The 22,784-nt window shown below is 40.0% G+C and overlaps 3 protein-coding genes across 3 annotated transcripts; 1 reads left to right on the forward strand and 2 right to left on the reverse strand.

Annotated features, from left to right (window-relative positions):
- The first annotated feature begins 1,709 nt into the window (after nucleotides 1-1,709).
- Nucleotides 1,710-3,904, forward strand: LOC135697454 (transmembrane protease serine 9-like). Its single transcript, XM_065217191.1, has 4 exons — nucleotides 1,710-2,694; nucleotides 2,755-3,004; nucleotides 3,066-3,259; nucleotides 3,324-3,904. The coding sequence occupies exons 1-4, from the start codon at nucleotides 1,770-1,772 to the stop codon at nucleotides 3,722-3,724; spliced, it is 1,770 nt and encodes a 589-aa protein (XP_065073263.1). The 5' UTR covers nucleotides 1,710-1,769; the 3' UTR covers nucleotides 3,725-3,904.
- Nucleotides 3,905-14,191: 10,287 nt separating this feature from the next.
- On the reverse strand, nucleotides 14,192-18,256 carry LOC135697399 (transmembrane protease serine 9-like). Its single transcript, XM_065217014.1, has 4 exons — nucleotides 15,816-18,256; nucleotides 15,482-15,749; nucleotides 15,228-15,418; nucleotides 14,192-15,168 (listed from the first exon to the last, which is right to left on the reverse strand). Exons 1-4 carry the CDS (start codon nucleotides 16,690-16,692, stop codon nucleotides 14,768-14,770), a joined length of 1,737 nt encoding a protein of 578 aa, XP_065073086.1. The 5' UTR covers nucleotides 16,693-18,256; the 3' UTR covers nucleotides 14,192-14,767.
- Nucleotides 18,257-18,360: 104 nt separating this feature from the next.
- Nucleotides 18,361-21,853, reverse strand: LOC135697400 (uncharacterized). The gene is made up of 3 exons (XM_065217015.1): nucleotides 20,201-21,853; nucleotides 20,073-20,133; nucleotides 18,361-18,768 (listed from the first exon to the last, which is right to left on the reverse strand). Exons 1-3 carry the CDS (start codon nucleotides 21,422-21,424, stop codon nucleotides 18,446-18,448), a joined length of 1,608 nt encoding a protein of 535 aa, XP_065073087.1. The 5' UTR covers nucleotides 21,425-21,853; the 3' UTR covers nucleotides 18,361-18,445.
- Between the last annotated feature and the right edge of the window lie 931 nt (nucleotides 21,854-22,784).

Below are 22,784 nucleotides of genomic sequence, written 5' to 3' on the forward strand. Positions count from 1 at the left end.
TTCCCTTGACCAAATTTTGACCGTATCACCCTTTATTCTCTGCTTTTGGAAAATTAGAAAGCTTGGCAGCCTTGGTTCGCAAGGTCTCGCGAAAGGTATTGTGTGTGCACACCAAGTGAACGAGTTTTTAACATAGCTGGGCCGACCGTATCTGCACGTCGGTCAGCCATCCACCATAAGAATGTGGATAAAACATTCTTAATTCATGACAATTACAGCATTTGCAAAAATAGAATTGTGCAATAATCACTGGCACTCGATCCTCGTCAGTAAATCGGATTTACATAAAGGTGAATAAGGGATTATTATTAACAACACGCTGAAATTTGATATTTTTTTAATCTCTAACAGGTCCAAGTTGTGCGGGATTCTACGTATATCCGAAAGACTTCATCTTCAATTACATAAACACAAGTTATATGACTACAATGCGCGTACATTCAAATATGCATCAGAGTAATAAAAGCACATTATTTATCACTATCAACATATAAATAACGTGTAATGCTCAATAAATGATAAAAGATTACTTTTCAATACTATTCACCTCTACATAACGTACTTTTCTTATACTTAATAAAAAGGTTGCTTACACTTTGCTATACGACTCAACCCCCTGCAAATGTAAATAAGCACTTGACTTACTTTTCTAAACAAATTCTGAATGCACGGCCAATGAGAACGGCTCAAAATTAAGTAAGAGTTACTCATATTTGAGTTCAGGTTACTCAAATTCGCGAAAACGTAGCTCACCCATAGAATGAGTAAATTTTCCGACGCTTTTCCGTGGAAAAGTTCTCGAATATGAGGAAAACTGAATGTGGTTGTAGTCGTTCCACTAGTGCACTTCTAAACGTGGGTAAAATTTTTCTTAAATTTTCCATATATTCAAGAACTTTTTCCCGGGAAAGTGTCGCAAAATTTATTCACACTATGAGTGACCCACGTTTTAGCGATTTTGAGTAATCTGAACTCAAATGTGAGTAGCATTTTTTGTACATGTGGGATTAGTTTGAAAAGTATTTTTTTTTCTAAATCATTAAAAATACACTCACGCCGACCCACGCCGCCACGCCGCCGCCGCCGAAAGCAAACGGCGTGACGCCGCCACGCCGCCGCCGCCGGCAGAAAATAACATATCACGCCGCCGCCGAAAATATTTTGATCGGCGCACAGGTCACTCCAATCTAATCCGTAATATTGAGTTCAGATTTTCATACAGTTGGTTTTCAATTAATCGACCTTCCACTTTGCTTTGACTAATTATCACTAGGTTTACTTGTAAGTAACATGAAGAGGTTGACTAACCCATTCTTTATTTTTCAGTCTTCGCGAACAGCGATCAGAAAATCACTGATTGTGACTTTTTGAAAGCAAAATTGGCATGTTTTAACAGATAGCATACAAATGCAAAATATAATTATAACATCTTATGATTCCAGAATACCATAACACATTTTTTATACAAAATGAATGGAATTAAACCGGCTTATCACTAGTATTGAGAACGAAAAATCCCCCCTGCATTCAAATAGGAAGCAACACATAGGTACAAACGAGCATGCCACTACAATCAAATAACGGTCACATCAGTTCACATCAGAAACTGGTTTGACGAAAAGAAGAAGAAAACCCGGTGAATAGCAATACACAAGATCGTACAACTTGTTTAGTGATGTTCACCAACGTAACACAAGTGGATGGTGATCTTGTTTTTTTTACTGAAATTCACTTGCGTTGATTTATGTTTAAAAAACCTTGTCTGAAAAATGATACCAATTATAATATTTCGGAAAAACGTATTCAATTTTATAGTGTTAATTGTTATTATCCTTCTGAGTACGAAAGATACCCTCCAACAAGATCCGTTCCAGTGTGGAATACCGCAGATTAGCAGATCCGAGCTAATAGTACAGGGCCACGATACTATAGCAGGTGCATGGCCCTGGCATGCAGCGATCTACCACAGAAATCGTCGCTCGGATAGCTACGCCTGCGGTGGAACGCTTATCAGTGAACAATTCGTTTTGACGGCAGCACACTGCGTTTTCGATCCAGATAATAGACAGCAATTAGTGAATCACCGCATCTTCGTTCGACTGGGTGTTCACAATTTGGATTTATTGAATAGAAAATCCTTCCAGCAGCATGAAATCCATAAGATTTACAAACCTATCAACTCTACCGGTGATGACTTCAGGAATGACATTGCTATACTGGAATTGAGCACGTTGGTTGTGTTGGATGATTTCGTGCAACCGGCTTGTTTGAGTCTATCGAAAGATCTCACCAATCAATATGGAACAGTGATTGGTTGGGGAGTGGCAGAGAATGATGATATTTCCCGAATTTTGAAAAGCACTCAGATACCTGTAGTGGATGCTGTAACTTGTCTCAAAAGTAACCGGAAAGTGTTTGGAAACACTTTGGACGAAGGGATATTCTGCGCTGGCTATACGAACGGTACCAGCGTGTGCAACGGGGATAGTGGTGGTGGATTATTTTTCAATGTAGATAACGCCTGGTACTTGGGAGGAATTGTATCCTATTCGAAACCACGTGATGGCAGCAATCTCTGCGATCCCAAAAGCTACGGAGCATTTACCAAGGTGTATACATATTTGCCTTGGATTTCATCAGTTACTAAACTGAAGTTTCTCAAAGACGAAGAAGCATTGACAGCAGATGATTTACGTAAGTTTAAATATATACCGTCATAGTTCAGCTTCAACTCGTTTTCCCTTTCAATTTTAGGTCCTGAACTTGACAGTTGTGAACCGTCGGACGTCGATCCATCGAAGACTTATACAAACACATTATTGCCTCGTAATTGTGGCGTCTACCTAACAAATCGGATCATAAAAGGGAATCGAACGGATGTTTTTGAATTTCCCTGGATGGCACTGATCCTGTATAGGACACCGCATAGGGTATGCGCTGGAACTCTGATCAGTAAACGTTACGTTCTCACATCTACCCGTTGTACATGGGCGTATATCGAACCGTAAGCGGCCTTTTCCTTTGTTTTGTTGTCAATGAACTTCTGCTTGACAAATGAATTACAGGATTAAAGTTCGATTGGGAGAGCATACCATTGGACAGGATAGGGATTGCAATGGACTAGATGATAACAGCGATTGTGCTCCACCTGTTCGCGACTATCGAATTGAATGTATTATACGACACCAGAGCTACACTCCCGGAACGATATCACATACCATCGCTCTGATTCGGCTGGACAGGAACGTTCAATTCGAAGGTACATAAAGTTGTGCAACAAGTCCGAGAATTCTAATCTGATACTTTTTCACTTGCCGTTGTAGATCATATTCAACCAATCTGTTTACCGGTCACCGATTTCTTGAAGAAATTAAATCCTCAAAAGTACATTATCACGGGTTGGGGCGATACAGAACTGGAACGAAAGTCAATGCAGTTACTTAAGACTTTCGTTACCTCTGCTAAACCATACTTCTGCCGGAGTTGGATACATCCGGTTTTTAGGAAGCGAGATCAGAGGCAACTTTGCGTGAAGCAGACAGATGGACCGGATGCGTGCCTTGGAGATAGTGGAGGACCATTAGGCTACAGTGCTCCGTACAATGGAATGCGCTTCATACAGTTCGGAATTGTATCGTTTGGATCCGGGTGTGGCGCTGTCCCTTCGATATACACCAAAGTTGCTTACTATATGGATTGGATATCCGCGAATATGAAATCGTAATCCTATTAATGTACGTTTGTGTTACGCAATGGTTCAATAAAATAAGCCTTATTCAAATTTTGAATTATTAACTATAGTATTCGAACACGCGTACATTTTTCCTGATGTCACGATCTGAATTTAACATCTTATCTCATCTTAGTGTTTTTGAATAGGTACTTCCATAGTTTTTACCTGAGAACTTTCTAGTCACTACCTCACTTTTATTCTTAATTGGCATCCCCAGACCTAAAACTGGCCCACTCCAGAGAATTTAAGAAATAAATACCGGAGCAATCTATGTTTGCATTGTATGGAGGAGTTGCTGTATTTTTTCACCCAGATTATCTCTGCTGCGACTTTGAATTTCTCAATAATTTGCCTATTCATGGCTGATGATTGGCTTTCATCTTTTAATATTTTTTTTGTTTGAATCTCTTCATTCGTTTTGATGATTTGTCTTAATTTCGAAAACATGCAGAATGTGTGAAGCCACCCCATTGGACATCGATTAAGACTGGATTTGGTCAGTTTGTTCCACTTGGGAGACATGCTTATAAATTTATTATCACTGATCTTGATTTTCGCGCATTCTCTGCTTGACCGTCAAGCAGTTCAGTTCGGTTTTAGCTCGCTCTCTAGAGTTGTTCGGAATGTTCGTTGCGATATTGTTCGCGTTCTCTCTTTCGCGGTGTTTCTGTGCGTGTGCCCCGAAATGGGGAAGCATCACTCGCGAAGCCCGGTGAAGGAAGCTCGGCTATATCAACATCGATGGCACTGCGTTGAACGTCAGCAATATCGGAGATTTCGGTGACGCTGCCGAAAATTACAATGCTTCCGATATCAGCGCGGTAAAAGTGAAGCTACCTCCAGTGCTCATAGCGGATCTAGCGTCACTGGGCGTTAAGGCCGAATTCTAGTTGGGCAGAGTCAGCTCCGTACGAAAGCGGAGTATGACTTGGTATAACTTCCAAGGTAGAATTCTTTACCCACGACATTCCCGGTGAGAAACCATTTAAGATCGTCATCAGGGACCTACCGAAGTTTATCGAAGCTGAAATCAAGGACCGGTACAAGCTATCGGATGACAAGGAGGGACGAGAATGTGAAGGCATATCCGGATTGCCTTTTCTTGGTACACTTTCAGAAGGGACCGGTGACACTCAACGCGCTGAAAGCCATCCGCTCAATCAATTCCATCATCGCCAGCTGGGAGCGATACCGTGGCGGCCATCGTGATGTGACTCAGTGCCAACGGTGTCTGAACTTCGGACACGGTACGCGCAACTAAAACATTAAGCCAAGACCATGCCACCTCCGAATGTGCTGCGGATGAAGCTGTGGCATCCTAATGCGCCAACTGTGGTGGGGCTCACCAAGGATCCGACAAGCAGTGCTTCAAACGCGAGGGTTTCAAGCGCATCCGAAAACAGGCGTCCGTCAACAATCAACCAGGACGTAGGAAGAATAAAGGCCCCAGCTTTCAGGGCCGGAAGACTTTCTGCCTCTTCATAGACAAGCGAATTCACGGATGCGATCCGCTCCCCCTTAAGAAAAGTCTGGATCTTCTGCTGAACAAAGCTCTCCACCCCCTGGATTCTGAAGACAAACAACCACCCCGATATGTTGTCAGCGGATAAACTGATGGAAATTTCCGTCAACATGACCGGTGCTCTTCGTAAGTGCTGCAAAAAACCCGAGCAGATCCAAGTACTCGGTTAGTTTATCATCCAGTATGGCGTCTAAACCGGTAAATATCGTCACCTGGAACGCTTGCTCCTTAAGAGCAAAAACCATCGAGCTTGCGGACTTCCTTCGCAAGCATACCTTCGACGTTAGCCTCCTCACCGAGGCCCACCTAAAGTCCGGCGACAGTTGCTGGTTACCGGACCACAACATCATTCGGCTTGATCGTACCACGGAGTGAGGGAGGGGGGGGGGGGGGTTGTTGAGATCATCGTCAGAAAAGGGATAAAATACAGACTTTCGTTTCGGAGTGAGACCATCGGCCATTTCATATTTCCTTGCTAGATCTCCGGTTTTTTTTGGAACTGGCGTCTACGAATATTTCTCAGGCGAATCAAGAGTTGGCGCTCGGATGTCCTCCACGGTGTCAAGCGGCGAATTGCCGATGATGTGCTTGTCTACCACGCGTCCAAACTGGGCCCAGTTTACGCGATGGTAGTCCTTGCGCAGACTTGGAGCAGGGGCAACGTTGCAGCCCAGTTCAGCCACCACTGGTTGGTGGGCGGAGCTGACCCAATAAACAATTCAAAGTCACAAATAAGCATACACATTGAATAAATTCTGTATAACAGTGTACAATGCTGAATAAAAAAGGATGTTGAATTATGTGCTGAAAAAAGCTTATTGAGATCGATAGATGCGCCTTTATTCCGCCGTTTGCTCTGATATGATTAATTTACTTATTAAAAGCTTTATAGACGTTGACTGTCTATCTGATTCAGAACCAGAGGTTTGATCTAATAACAAACTGAATAAGTGTAATTTGCGCATACATTGTCGCTTTAATTCGACTGTTTTCAATTGATTTAATAAAATGCTTTATTAGACGTCTTATGACTGTTTTTTAGCTCCATTATTAGATTCCATTGCATTGCTTTACAATATTGCTGTATAAAGGTGAATACAGTCAGCAAAATAGCTCTTATACCACTATGCGTCCATGTTATAATTTCATGCTTTGTAAATGCTTTACAAACGGCGTATTCATTCATTATTCCACAACACTGCTTCAGGCTAACAACAAAACGAAATTGGTAGCATAGTGGTTACCGTTTCCGCTTTCCAAGTTGAAGGTCGCGAGTTCAATCCCAACCTCAACCCTTTTTTTATTTATTTTCTACGCCTAATTAATTTAAATCGTAATCATAGATCGTATCACTTACGACAACCAATTCATAGATGTATTGAAAAGAATAGCATCCTTTCCATCGAAATTAGAGAGATGGAGAGGTAACGTTGGTCTCATGTTAAACAACTATGAATGAATTCATCATTCTCACAATTAGCTAGAGTTACGAATGGGAGTGCTGATAGGTTTTCAAATTTAAACCTTTAATACTTATTTAGCTGCCCTTTTGATGTATTCTAGGATAGCTCAGATGGCAAGGCAAGCGGCTGGTAATCGAAAGGTCATGGTTCGAATCCCATCCAACGGACATGTGTGAATGTAATAAATTTTCTAGGTTATGTGCGTGCTTCAACAGAAGTAATGACACAACAATCACTAACGAGAGAGAAACAAAACCCTGCTCTGCCGCGTTCTTATTTTCGGATTAATTATCCCGTAGTTGAATAATAGTTTAATAAATGTATAATAGTGTCTAATTAAACATTATTTCACATGAGAATCAAGCGTCTATATACACCTTTATCATCGGTGTTTAAGGAAGTAATGATGTCTAATAAACGCTGAATAATCAAAAATTTGATCGAGTAAGCCTCTGTTACAACTTTTGTAAGTCGTATAAAAGCTTCTCGACATACCTTATTCAACACCAAATATTTCGATGTTGTGGTTGAATAAATTTTCCAGATTTGTGTGAACAAAGCCTGAACAGAAGTTATTATTAAAAATAGTACAAGTATTATTAAGCATGAAGTTGAATAAAATCGTCAAGAAGTCGTTTCTTCAATAGTCAATTGTTTGTTGGGGAGTTCGTTCAAGGCTACCGGCTTGAACAAGCCAGTATTTGTCAGGAACATGTCTAGCGTCGATGGGTTGCCCGCCGGTGAGATGAATGTTGGCTGGAACCTTTTCCTTTCTCCTTCCTGGTTGGTTCTGTTACCGTTTGTAACATTTTTCTTTTTTGTACTATAGTTAGCTATATGTTTTCTGCATGTCCTTGTTCAAATTTGAATAACTAGAATTGCCAATAAATATACCCCTAGGTTTAGTACACAATACACTACCAACTACTGGAATCTGAGTTGAAGTAATAGTTCAGTGGATAAACTAGAAGAAAAGGACAAGAGAAGACCAACAGGAAAGGGATAAGTAATTAGCAAAGGGAGTACTCTTTGACTTGCCAAGTAACCAGAGAAGAGAGTAGAAGCGGATTAAATGTTAATAGTTTGTGAAAATTAAAGAAAAACCAGATAAAGTTGGAAATTTCAGAAAATAGAAGTGAGGAAGTAAATTAAACATAATTAGAGTGTGAAAAGAAGAGGATCAGGACCCGTGAATCATAAACCGGAAACGACCTTCAGGGAAGGCTCCGAATAAGCGGTCTGGAACCGTTTTGTCCTTTGAAGAGCCAACTTCGTTCTCCCACGAGGTTCAGGAAGAGAGATCTGGGCTGGTCCTCGTTGCACTAACCAGGGGATTGCCTAGTCATACCCACGGACCCAGTTTCGTCACCAATCGGTTTACCGGTGCCATAGTAGTGAGCAACTGGAATCTACTCACGCCACGGATCATCACCGACAATTGTCGGCGGTTGACAGCATCATCGGCACCCTCACCGGCACCCAATCACCACGGTAATCATCGTCTTTCTCGAGCCCAATCACAACCACGTTTCCCGCCATCAAGCTAGCCATCATCTTCGAGACCATCACCGCTACTACCACCCAGCGTTGTTCAGCAGTTGCCGGCCGGCCAGGTATATTTTGAACGAATACACTACACATCACACACATGCACACAGCATGTAAAATTTAGGGAATTAAGGAATGCGAATGTCAATCATTAGCTTTTTATTCAATCATACCACACTATCCGAGTCCTGATTAGTCCAGCAAATCTACACCAGCCGACATTGAAACTAAGTATAGTTCTCCAAATCGAGCTACCCATCAAAAGAGGTCGTTGGATGACCCACCCACTGGTAGGCCGTTGCTTAGCCAAGTCCGCCGAGGTGTTTGTCTGGTTACCCTTTAGGTATCCCACCCTAGCAGCAACAGTTGTTGGTTGATACCTGCTTTCGGATGCGTTTGAAGTCCTCACGTTTGGAGCACTGCCTGTCGGAACCTTGATGAGCACCACCAAAGTTGGTGCATTTTAACGCCACAGCTCCATCCGCAGCGCAGTTGGAAGTGACGTGTTCTTGAGTGCAGTTGCTGCAGTGTGACTTGATGTTACAGTTGCGGGTACCGTGTCCAAAGTTCAGGCACCGCTGGCACTGTGTTTCGTCCCGATGGCCGCCCCGATTTGGCTCCCAGCAAATAATGATGGAATAAATCAAACGGATGGCTTGCAGCGTATTGAGCGTCACCGTCCCTTTCTAGAAGTGGACCAGGAAAAGACAATCTGGGTAGGTTTTCACGCTTTCGTCTCTCTGCGTCATCCGGAAGACAGCAATTGGGGCCAACTTGTACCGGTCCTTGATTTCTTCTTGGATTACCTTGAGGTCGAAGTTCGGCAGGCCCCTGATTACCATCTTGAAGGGCTTCTCTCCAGGTATGTCATGCGTAGGGAGCACCACCTTCGTGCCGATCCTGCTGAGTTTGTACTCGGCTGCGACGCCCAGCGAAGCGAATTCGCCAATAAGCGTTTTGAGTGTGGCACTTTCTTCACCACGAAAGGTTGAGTGTTGGTGAAAGGGATTGAAAGCCATAATGAGGTTTTGTTTCAACTCGATAATCACCATTATGCGTTGGTTTGATAGTTGTTAGTCTGATAGAACTTAACGGACTGGTTTTAATGATTCTGTTAACAGTCCCGTCGGGTATAAAATTAGAGTTCCCCAGGAAACTGTATTAGGGCCCCTTTTATGTATTATGTAAGGTAATGTAAAATATGCGAATCAGCTCACGGCTGGAAGTCTCATTAATAGAGCTAAGGTACACCGGGGCATGTGAGTATACGAGATAAGTAAGAACGGTGGATATACATTATTTTAACAAAACGTTCCAGAGCCAAACCCACCTGAAAATTAACCCATAAACTACCGGTACAGATTTTGATTTATTCTAATAGCTCGTTCCCAACGACTGTGCAATTAATTGGCAATCTGCTTGATGAATAATCAAGGGAAAACAATAGGCTTAACGTTAGCATAGGCATAGCCAGAGGGGGGAACTGCCCCCTCTAAACTCAGCAACACAAAGGCTTTCGGTGAAATGGCGTTTGGTGAAATGACATTCGGCCAAATTTTCCATAGTAATTTTTTTTTCGCCCCTCCCTAGCTCGAAACCTGGCTACGCCCTTGAACGTTAGTATAACGTTTGTGGAGAGTGGATATAAGTGTGGCATTTGTAATTTTTCTTGCTAACTGCAGCTATATTGTCAATAATTGTACCATAAATTATTTAACTTTGACGACATCCGGTCAAAACCTAATCATTCATGGCCATGACATCATATTGCACCACATTGGCCATGTGGTGGCCCCGGAACTGGTTCCGGAAACCCTGAAGGAAGTGTTCAATTTTCACGACAGCAAAAACCTATCGTGTGACATGAACAACAGAACAATCCAGAAGTTATCATAAAATCTTTTCTGGATCGCATTAGACATACAGGGTGCGTGACGAATTTTTGCAGTAAATGGCATATTTGAGAAAAAATACACCAGTTAGTTATTCTAGCAATGAATTTTGTGCGATTTATTTTCTTTCGCAACATATGGAAGTTGTAAGTAAATTTATTCAAAAAAATTGCCTTCCCTTTCGACGACTGTAGTTAGCCGCTTCCGGAAACTGCAGTATGCACGTTTTAAAATGTTTCGATCCATAGATGTCATCACTGCCTTGATTTTAGCTTTTAGCGACTTAAGTGTGGTATGAGGGGTTCTATTGGTATCCCGTTGGACGACGCCTTATACAAAATAATCCAACGGATTGATATCGGGACTGCTTGGGGGCCAAATTTCTTCCTCCCAAATTTACGAAATATTTTCCGTAAGTCATTTCTGTGCTTTATTAGCAGTATGAGCAGGTGCTCGGTCTTATCACTTTACCAAGCCATTTTTAATATTATACACTGTTCTTTCAGACACATTTACCGACCGAATTATTTCTTTCATGCATACGCCGGCGCGCAACAAAGCGACAACGGCTGACAGATTGCTCTCTTGTTTCGACATCTTTATGTTTACTCAACATTGTTTGTTTAAATCTTACACCTAACAGTATAAGCTATCCAGTGCTGCCAAATATATCTAAATCATGATGCACAAGCATGAGAAATTACTATTGGAAATTTACTGCAAAAATTCGTCACGCACCCTGTATGGTGGCTTCGGAAGAGCTTCCTGAAGCTCTGGGGGAAGTGGTCAACAAGTGGGAACTTCTTCGATGTGCCTGAAGTATTACAAAATTCCCTGAAGTTAAATAATAGTCCCTAATCTTCAACGAAGTTCTTTGAATTTTAATGCACAACTCACTAAAGTCCTCTAATGCACACCACAGTATGATGAAGCCTTATAACGAACAGTTCTCAGCAGGGTTGCTTCCACTCACTTGCTATAACAACACGTTTTTCGGAATTATGCAATCATTAGATGGTATAAAGATATGCTGTACTTGTAAGTAACAAGAAGAGGGTTTAAAGTATGTGTTTGACTCATAAAACCATTTTGCTTTCAGAGCGTCACAATAAGCGATCTTATGATTCGTGAACGTACACTCAGAGTGAGCACTCACGAGTCGTAAAATTGCTGATTGTGACGCACTAAAAGCAATATTGACAGATTTTATGTGTCAAACACATACTTCACGTCCTCATCTTGTAACTTACAAGTACTAATTATCACTATACCATCTCATGATTTCATAATTCTGAAAAACATTTTATTATAGCAAGTGAGTAGAAGTAACCCCGGTTCTCAGCACTCCTATGGGAAGCTTCATTTTTGCCGCACCATCGGCTTGGCCTTGATTTCTTCTTCCTCTTCTTGGTCTACTTCATCACTGCTGGTGTGGTATTCGAGATAGGTACACTCGTGCCGAGATGGGAAATGACAGGTGGGCAGGAACTCACAGTCTCCCAGTGTTGGTGAGTTCTTTGCCGTTAATGTTCACGAAAAGTTCACTATTTTGCTATACAGAAATTCACAACAAAAATTTTTATCTGCGGATTTGGACAGTTTTTGACCTGTTTCATACTACCGGAAGGTGTATGCTGGTCACAAATGCCGTGCCAAACTGATTTCCTACTCAATTAATCAATCTTTGATGTGAAATTCGCTAATAAACACGAGGAGCATTTCTTATAGCAAACATGCCATAACAAAATGGGCATGGTTCATTTAAGTAAACAAACTAACACTTCTTCCGACTGTGGCACCTCTCTTACTCGCCTGGCACTCGTGCTACCCTCACCACTGTTCTTCTTCTTGGCTTTCTCTCGGAGCCTGCGAATAAACGCGCAGTAAAACGGTAAAACCGTAAAACCATAGAGGTAACTCTAAGACCACTGGGTCCCGAAGAAAATCATTATTATTTTTGGCTCACTCAGTACCAGAACAACGGTCCCAAGCAGTCCCAAGCTATTTTACTCACCCCTGCATGTTCTGCATGAATCCACACACCCCTGATGTTATATGTCAAACTTTCATAGCGAATCAAAACAAACATAGTGTAGTAATAGAATTTCAACTAGAATAGGGTACGTTAATCGTTTGCTTGGGACCAATAGGCTACTAAAGTGGTGAGCCAATTTAAAATCGTTAGTTTCGTATTGATTGTTGGTAAAACTGCGAACGTTTGGGACAAACAAGAAACTTATCGAGCAACTCGACAGTGCGAGCAAAAACCGAACTGAACTGCTTGACGGTCAAGCAGAGAATCCCATATCGAATTTATATTCTCAGCACTATTTTATACAACATTAGGAGTGACTGTGCTTATGCTTTTTTTTGAGGGTATCCCTAATGAAAAATTACCACAAACGAACGATAACTCAAATAATAGAACTATTCCACAAATGTTTTGAATGATACCCCGAACACGTCGTTAAGCATAATAACTATAACAATTTTATTAGGGATGTTCATTACATTTAGGCTTGGGGTGAAAGGAAATCAGTTTTCGATGTACACAAATTACATCCGTTTACTTCTTTGAAGATAGAAAAGATCAAACGGAAAGATCGATTTTCCAATTTTTTAAATACACAAAGAATCGATCCTAAAAACCGAACAGCGACATCAAAAAGATCAATCTTCTAAAGAACGATCCAAGATCACCCAATCCTACATAGCATGTAAGTAAAACATTGTAACCATTGTATGTAGTCTACTTTTGCTTGACGAAATAACAAGCAACAAAATATTTCTAGATACACATTTCAAGACGTCCTATTTGCATTGATCGATTCTCTGCATAGAATTTCTCTTTCATTAATAACTCAGCTGCAAAACCTTTCCCTATTGTATTTGACAAATTGAACGCAAGATAAGAACCTCCTTTATCAAACTATGTTGCTAAATTCAGGGGCGGGATGTGCAGTCAAATCGGCCTACTGAAAATCCATCAATGAGATGTAAATGTGTAAAGGCCCAAACGCAATGTGGACGGAAGCGGAACGGAAACGGAAAGTTTGACAGTTGTCACAAATGACATCAAGAAGCCTAACCGATGTCGATTTGGTTTTAACTAGTTTTCAATCCGAAAAGTAGACTTACTCATAGCGAATTCGTTTATTATTCAGTTCCAACCTGGATCGGGTATCAAGATTTGGTCTGCTTGTTTTCTGACAAACGTCAGTTTGATCGTTTGTTTTTAAAACCCAGCTCAGGGTGAGGTTCGCACTGACAAAAAGTTCGGCCGCTGCCGTTCCGCTTCCGCTGTCATTGCGCTTGGGCCTTAAGGCTCATTGAGTTTGTCATCTCTTTCGTTCTCCCGCTGTTCAAACGGTTGAAGGAGTGTGACGTCAAAGTTCGTCATCCATTTTATCAGCCGGAGAACTTACTGGGCCTCACCTGTTTACGCTCATTGATTTTCCCTATGTGAATTCGGTTCCAAACATAAACAAACCATCGTTGCTTATGGCTTTGTTGTCGTTTGGAACCAGTTATACCATAGAGGTAACTCTAAGACTAGTAGGTCCCGAAGAAACGTGCTCAACTTTTTGGCTCAGCTCTGGTACTATCTTCGGTCCCAAGCTAATCGATGCACCCCTCGAAACATGCGAAAATCCACGAGCCCCTCATTTTATCTCTCAAAATTTCATAGATAATCAAAACAAACATAATGTAGTACTAGAATTCCGACTAGAATGGGATACGTTAATCGTTTGCTTGGGACCAATAGGCTAGTCATGTAGTGAGCCAATTTCAAATCGATAGTTTCGTATTGATTGTTGGTTATACGCTTGTATGAAACTGGTTCCAAACGTAAACAAACCCTGTAGGTTTCTTATGGCTTGTTTACGTTTGGAACCAGTTATGCGAAGTAGGCGACAATTTGTTCGTATTTGGCAGCTACCTCCCCCCCCCCCTTGGTTATACGAGGTAGGCAACGATTGTTCGTATTTGACAGTCACGCACACCCACCGACCCCCCCCCCCGGGTTAAATTAGCTCGAAATTAGTTTGCATAGCAGTGGTTATCAAAGAAGAAAGTCGATGAAGAAAATCGATCAAAGCAGATAGGACCATTTGAAATGTTCATGAAGAGCAACTGTACAGCAAAATGAAATTAAAATTTGTTATCAAATTTGTCAATTGCGCAAACTGAAATCAAATTATGATTCCAGTTTGATGTTGACATGAAAATTTGATATCATTTGCTGTCATTTAGAAGCTGAACTTTCCTTCGGTTGTTAACCGAATGATAAGCTTATGTTAGCACGCAGGTTGCCAGTGGAATATCTTATGTAGGTCCACTATTTGTTGAGATGTGATTGAAAACGTAATTGAAGGCTGCTTATTGGACCCAGATAATTTGTTTAGACATTACTTTTAAAAAACATTTGAAAACATTTAGGCATCCATGCCCAAAAAGGTTATATTTCATCTTCCGACAACCGTAACAAGTTCTATTTTCTATTCTATCGTAAACTGTGATTTCGACTTGAAACATGTTTGATAACAAGTCTCCCGCAACCTATTTTTTTTTTATTCATGTTCCACATCATTTCAATAACCGTACACTATCACGGTTTCATATTCGCTACTATCCAGTCCATATAATCAGCAAGTTTAGTATAAACCGCAGGCACGACGCCACACCCGAACCCGAAAGATACAATTCCAAACTGTACAAATCGCATTCCATTGTACCAAGCACTGTATCCGAGGGGTCCTCCACCATCACCACGGCACGCATCCGGTCCATCCGGCTTGCCCACGCAAAGCTGATTTTGCGAGAGTTTCAAACCCTTTAGATTCATCCACTCCTGGCACTCGGACTGATTAGCTGGTTTGACGGTAGCTTTGAGCAGTGTCATCGATTTTGATTCGTCCTCTCTGTCACCCCAACCGGTAATGATGTACCGGTAGGGCTGCATTGTTTTTAGTTGCAACAAAACCGGTAGGCAAATTGGACTGATGTGGTCTAGAATTGGAAGATCAATACTATAAAGGAAATTATTGATTAAATCGATGAGGGGTCACCTTCAAATGTGACATCCCTGTCCAGTCGTAGCAGAGCAATGTTGTTCTGCTTGGTTCGACGGTTGTAGTTCTGATGCCGTATGATGCATTCGATGCCGTAATCCCGCACGGGCGGGGCACAGTCCCGTTTATCATTTGGATCGCAGTCCCTCTCTTGACCGATGATGTACTCTCCCAGTCTTACTTGATATCTAAGATTAAATAGACAAAGTTTAATTCGATGAAGAATTCCAAGGCGCTACGATTCAAATTACGGTCGCTTGCTCTCTTTCACACAGTGCGCGGCCGTTAGCACATATCGCTTACTTATCAATGTTCCCGCACACAGATTGTCTAACTCATGTATGGGAGCTATCAAGTAGCGTACGATCGCCATCCATGGGAATTCAGATAGATTTGCTTTCTGACCTCGCACTATACGGTTAACGACGTAGGAGCCACACTCTTCTGGAAGATAATTGGTATACCACTTGGTTATATCAAATTCCTTAGCCTCACAACTTTTGGCGGGGGTACCAGTAGCTAAAACGAAGCAACATATTTCATCAAGTCACTAATTATTGTTTTAAGACTTTGTTAATCACATACGTGCTGTAAATTTGAATTCATCGGACTCATCTTTCAGTTGCAATCTTGTGGTCATCTCTATCCACGGGAGGAACGTATGTACCTTTGTGAAAGTGGCATAGCCGTTGATCTGGCAAGTATCGTTGTTGATGATTGTGTTCTTTGGCTTGGATAGAACTCCTACTAAAGTCCATGCTTTTCCCCGTTTGATAAATATTCCTCCGCCAATATCTCCATTACACACGTTCGTTCCGTCAGAATATCCTGCGCAAAATGTTTCTTCGTTCGGCTCTGGACACAGCAAACCGCTATGCATCGGCAGTTGTACATCTCTGAGATCACTGGACACACTTACATCAGCCAACCCCCAACCGACTACCGTTCCGTAACCGTTCTCCGATTCACCTGTTTGATCTACGCAAACTGGATGCACATAATCACTAAACCGGACCACCATACTCAACATCAATATAGCAATATCATGCTTCGGATGTCCGAAAGTGAAATTCGGATGAATGTGTATTTCGCCGACTGAGTATTGCTGCGAAGTCAGTTGAAAAGGAGCGTCCAGACTGTGAACGCCCAATCGAACCACCATTAAAGTATTCGCCATTATTTCTCCACTATCGAGATTGAAAACACAGTGTCCTGAGGTTAGTATGAAGCGTTCGTCGATCATCGTTCCCCCGCATACGTAAATGATGCTGTCGTGGCTGATATGATAGATGGCTGTATGCCAAGGAAACTCGCCTAGAATAGTGTCGGTTTCCTTTTCGGCTAGTTCTTCTGAACCTATCGGCTGTATCCCACACTGAAGCGGTATATATTCGGTTGCCAGGACAAAGTTAAGCAGGATACTTCCTGACAGAACCAGAAACACGTTCATCGTATTGATCATCTCTCCGGAATAGACACCTCTATGCACATTGAGCCGAGATTTCCGAAAAAATATTCATCGTAGGTTCAGTAGATTGTAGACTGTTCAACTTGTGAGCAAAAATATCACTGGGGGATTTCCTCTAGCAGATAGAGTTTCTTATCTTTAGTGACGACTGACTGAACCTTATTTCTTGATCGTTTGTGATACATATATACGAGCAAGCGGATTCTCTCGCGTCTCGTTCTGGTTCTTCATCTTATTCTACATATTTGAAGCTGATGCTTTTGATTTCAGGTTTCGAGCTATTTTTTTATTTAAATAATGTTTATTGAGGACCGTCTCGCCCCTTGTGACGTCAATTGTTGCGAATGGATAACTCTGATATGTATTTCATATTAAGCCTTTTGGAGGCACTGGAATTTTGTTGTCCTTACTAATTAATATAATTTTTCAGCGTTGGCTCAAATATTATTTATTGGTTTATGGTATAGGTAGCTGCCTCCTGTCAAATCTCATTCATGGGTTGAACAATTAGCTGATCAGAAATGTCTCGGAAAACGCTCCATACACTGTTTGGCGTCGTATCACAGTGACGGTTTTATTGGATTTGTTTTGTATCATCTCATAGCGCTAATACCAATATAGTTGAGAAAGAGAGAATCGCAAATATAAATCTCAATAATTAAAGCTTGAGTCATTTAATATCTGAACGCACTGTTTATTTTACTGCAGTGCTCCTAGCGGTGGGATTTGGAGTGTTTTGACAGCAGTTTGTTTTGAAATGTTTTCTCTTTCATTGTGTTTAAAAGAAGTTATACTTGATGGAAGCCGCAAACCGAAAATTAATTTTCGACACCCAATTGGAAAATCCGACGTGGTCAGGTTCAAAAATCGCCAAGTCGTTGAAATTGGCTAAATCGACCGTGTGCATTATTCTCAAACGTGGCATACTGTTTATCGTAAGTGGCATACTATCGATCGGCAAGATCATAGCAAGCGTCGCAGTGGAACTAAGGAACGGAAGCTGGATTTTAAGGTGTTGAGGACGGTTAGGGTAAACCAGCAAGTGCAATCCAAGAACCAAAAGCGATGTGATGCTAGTTTGCATTGCAATGACGACGACTGAATTAAGGGGCTCAGAAGCAGAGGGATGAAAGTAAATTCTCTTCATCGATTTCCTATTTTGATGACCATGGCTTCACTAACCTATTGGGGGCGTGTGGTTCTGAATATGGCGATTCGTGTGCAAAATGTTACGTAATTTTGCATCCTCCCTATTCGCACGCGCCCGAAGATCGGAGGCGAATGTCACTTCGACATGTTTCGTCTACTTACTACCATAGAGATAACTCTAAGACTAGTAGGTCCCGAAGAAACGTGCTCAACTTTTTGGCTCAGCTCTGCTACTACACAGTTCGAAAAAGTAGCGTACATTTACATTAAATATCATGCACATAAAAGGAGCGTGATAAATAATGTAGCATTACATTGCATTCTATTTTTACATTAGCATCTGGTTTAATGTATATTAAAATTAAGATATGGAAATGTAGGTTTACATTTGCATGTAATTTTAAAACCTAGATGTAATTATACGCTTTAATAAACGGAATTTTCCATTTTTCCCATATTACCTGTCGGATATTCATAATAAACTAATTTTTATTGCATTTTATGGAATTTTTATTTTTATTGATTTCGAAACTTAAAAAAATACATTGATGTCCATTTTCACTCTGACATTTGCAATTTTTGTCGGAGCGATGTCACATTAAACTTTCTTCGTAGGAGGAACGCAGTTAGAGGAACCAGGAACCACTTCATATGAAGAAAGCTCAACAATAACTTTTTTAACTACGCGTTGGATTTGGCCAACTTTAGTCGCGGTAGATTTTGATCCCTTACAAGGAATGATCTTTAAGAAGTACTGCTGGATCAATTCGAGGAACTTTGATGCCTCTTTTAGGTACATAAAGTTGTGGACGTAGTGGACACACATCAAATCCTGAACAGCACAAATGAAATTATTTGTTCCTTCCGATACCCGTGTGTGCTCAGCGTAAATGTAGTACATATGATTCGTATTTCCCATATCTGAAAAAATGATAAGAAAATAAATTATTAGAAAAAAGTCTTGTTATCAAAATTAATTATTGTTTTCTCCTCAAATCTCAGTTTAGCTTTTGCTATCTCGGAAATATTTTCCCGAGATTTACACAGTCGAGTGCTACTGAGATATCAGCAAACATTACGTTTTATGCTGAGATTCAGTAAAACATTTTCCGAAACTCATCAACCAAACGTAAATTTTGCTGAGATCTCAGTTACATCACGGTGTCTCTGAAATAAAGCCTTATCATAAACACATCAGTATCATTGAAACACCCATCAAACGAAAGTTTAGGATTGCCCATTTCGATGTTCTATCAAGCCTGGAACAATTTTAATTTGTTCGTACTTTTTAGTGTAAATCACGTAATAAAATATTTGTAAGCCCATTTCATAAAAAAAATGCAAAATAATGTCCCCCGATAGAACATTTTTAAACTAGCATCAAATAAAAGAGGGGCACATAAGATTTCGTTTGGTGGGTGTTTAAGCTCTACTGATTTTATTGTTAACTAATGCCTAAAAATGTTCTGTTTTTCATTCAAACAATTTGGTCAAACTATAAATCGTTCATTCAACAACCGTTTTTGGTGGATTAACTTTTCTGCTCATAATCGAATATCAGTACTATCTTTGCTTGATTTTCTATTCACTGATATGCGATTATGGGTAGGTATTGTTGAATCATCTATATTTAATGTTAAAATACTCGCAATTTGAGTCAAAAATGTTTTAGTCGAATTTAAAATCCATTTCTTTGGTTAAAGTTTTACTTAATTTACATAATTTGTGTATTTGTAAAGTGTCGTAAGGTGGAGCATGACATCGACTCCCCCCCGTGGGACTCTATATCAAGCACAGGGTTTTTCTAAAGAAAATTTATCAAAAATCGATCCAAAAGTTGCTTTATATATGAAGCATCATACTGCAAAAAATTAGCCTTGTAGGTTATTGTTTATCCAATATGCATGGAATAGGGCTTCTGGCATAACTATATTTATTTTTATGTTATTTTAAATGTGTGAAAAACTGACCGCGTGTAAAAAAATTGCTTCCCGCCTTAAATGAAAAAGCACCTAAGAATTCGTGTGGTGGGTATACTGATTTTTCATAGTTTTAAATTCAAAGGAGGCTGACCGGTAGCTTCTATGCTGACAAAACGTTAATTTTTTTTGTTCATTAAAACATAATCATCGGCCCAAAATTATAAACATAGAAACAACAGCCTTAACTCACTTAAATATAAAATTATGCTTAAGCATTGCTACTTATAAAAACGATTGACTTACCAATAGCGATTATAACAGGACCAGCTGACTTCTCGTTAATGTCGTCGATTCGAGTTCCGACCTAAAATTTCAAATTGTTTTTAGTTATTATTACTATACTTGCATAAAAGTAATCGATAAATATATACCTCTTTCTTCAAAACAAGATCATCCAAATTTTCGCCAACCATCGATGCCAAAAATTTGAATATATCTACGTCCGAGCATGTGTCAGATAGCTTCACGGGTTTTTGAAGCACTGCCGAATACTCTACTACTTTATTCCGCTTCAAAGAGAAGTACTTCTGGAGCGTATCGATATCTACTCCGGTAGCTTTCTTGAAATGATAAAACAGCAACTTCCTCCTGCGCAGGACAGGCATTTCTAGCAGCATTGGCTTAAGGTCTTGATTTCCATCGAGACGATGTCTTACGAATGCTTGGGATGATTCCAGCAACTCAGTTGTTAGCAGACTTGGTTCATCACGTCGCAATTTGGATAGAATCTCCTTGGTACATTCGATAGATGTTTTTGACCAATACTCCTTTGACGTTCCTGCTCTGATGTTTCTAGTTTTTTTGTTGGGTGTTGCAGGTAGTACGCTTGCGTCTTTGAATCGATTAAGGTAGGAGTTTCTGTTTATCAACTTGTGTTTTATTACAACATAACTCAACCCATCTGTGAATCCGTCATCATCATATATTTCCAAACATGGAAACTTCTGCAAAATATTCTTAGCAACTGTTTCCATAGTATCGGCGCGAATGAATGTGTCGATCGTCCTTAGTTGATCAACGATGCAATTGATTAGTCCACTCATTTCCAATTTCTTTAGTCGCAGCTCTCTCGGGATCTGATCAGAAGCGTTTTTCAGTTTGAACTCCTGGAGACCTTCCAGTCGTGATAGTGTGTTGTCACTTAATTTTTTCCATTTGATTTCGAATGATCGAAACTTCATGTCGTTGGATGCTTGTTTTTTGGCAATTTGCAACCCAGTGCGATCTTCGTGGATTCGTTTCATGGTAGTATTGGGAGATTGGTTTTCATCGTTCGAATGGTCAGTTGGCTCAATCTTGGAAAATGTCGGCAGTAGTTCTGCTGAATTCTCATCGATTTCATCTTCAAGCTCGTCTTGCATTTCTGTTGTTAGCTGCACGGCATCGGAATCTTGTTCTGATGTGGAAGTTTGCGAGTTTGCAATGATGCTCAACACATTTGGAGTTAGCTGCATTTGGTGAAGGAATGTGGAAAATGATGGATCTACATCAACAATATTTCTATGAGAATCGTGATCGGCAGTAATCGTCTGAGCCGAAACATGATGAGTGCCTAAAAATTGAAAAGAAGAGCAAAAATTAGTAACAAATAACATTACTGAATTATTTGCCACTGGAAAAGTATATTTATAATCAAGTCATAATCTGTCAATGTTTTTAGGACCTTATCTAATGTTTAGCTTTAATAAAGCAACGCTCGATGAACATTTCAAAAGGTCCTATCTGCTTTGATCGATTATTTTCATCGACACTCTCTTTTTTGATTAGCACTGCTATGCATACATATTTCGTGCTATTTGTACTGCACAGTTTGATAAAATAGGTTCTTATCTAGCGCCCAGAACGTCAAATACGACAAGGAAAGGTTTTGCAGCTGAATAATTAACGAAAGAGAAAGTTGATGAAGAGAATGAAATGTTTATCCAGGATGAACTTCAATAGACTTCTCTGACGTTTGTGAAATGCACAAGTATTAGTGCAGAACTTGGGGTAAATTATAAGCATTAGTGCAAGAAAACCTTTGAATTCACGCAAAGTTCTGCACAAATACTTGTGCAATTCATAAACGTCAGAGAAGTCTATAAGTACCCGAAAAAAATAATTATAATAAAACAACGAAATTACAATGATTTTTACTGTTGAATTTCGAGTACATTAAAATTTATTGTTAAATTATTGTACGGGAGGAAAAATAGATTTTGATTTTTAACGATACAATGCTCAAACAACGAAAATTAGTGTGATGAGATCAAATTTGTTCGAGAAAAATCACTTTTTTATATTGTTAAGATGCTTAACAACCCCCCTTTTTTACTGTAAATTTCTCAAATACCATGATTTTCATTGTTGTGAACCATGAATTTCGTTGTGATTTTATGGTAATGGACAAAAATGTCCAATGTTTTGACAGTAAATAACATAGTTACAATGACAATGAAAAGCATTGTATTTTTATTTGATTTTTTTACGGGTATAGATAGAGCTGGAAGTGGGCGTAACAGTTAAGTGGAATTCTCGATGAACATTTCAAAAGGTCCTATCTGCTTTGATCGATTCTCTTCATCGACTTTCTCTTTAGATAACCACTGCTATGCAAATAATATCTGCACTACTTTTACAACATAGTTTGATAAAATATGTTTTCATCTAGCATCCTCAACCTTAAATACAACAGGGAAAGTTTTTGCAACTGAGTTATTATCGAAAGAGAATGTCGATGAAGAGAATCGATCAATGCAGATAAGACCTTTTGAAATGTTTATCTAGAATTAGGGCGTAACAGTACACTGAAACAAATCGACATGTACCGTTTATTGGATCCATCTTATAACATAGCAATGTCAGCAGATTTATTCATTCTATGTGATGATTGATAGATTCCATTGGATTATCACTTAAAAACTATGACTGCGATATAGAATGATTTCTATCGTAATTTCACATACTTAGTACTTG

Source organism: Ochlerotatus camptorhynchus, unplaced genomic scaffold (genome assembly GCF_037179485.1).
Source record: "Ochlerotatus camptorhynchus isolate MF236.1 unplaced genomic scaffold, CSIRO-AGI_Acam_v1.1 ptg000070l, whole genome shotgun sequence".
Classification (NCBI taxonomy): Eukaryota; Metazoa; Arthropoda; class Insecta; order Diptera; family Culicidae; genus Ochlerotatus; species Ochlerotatus camptorhynchus.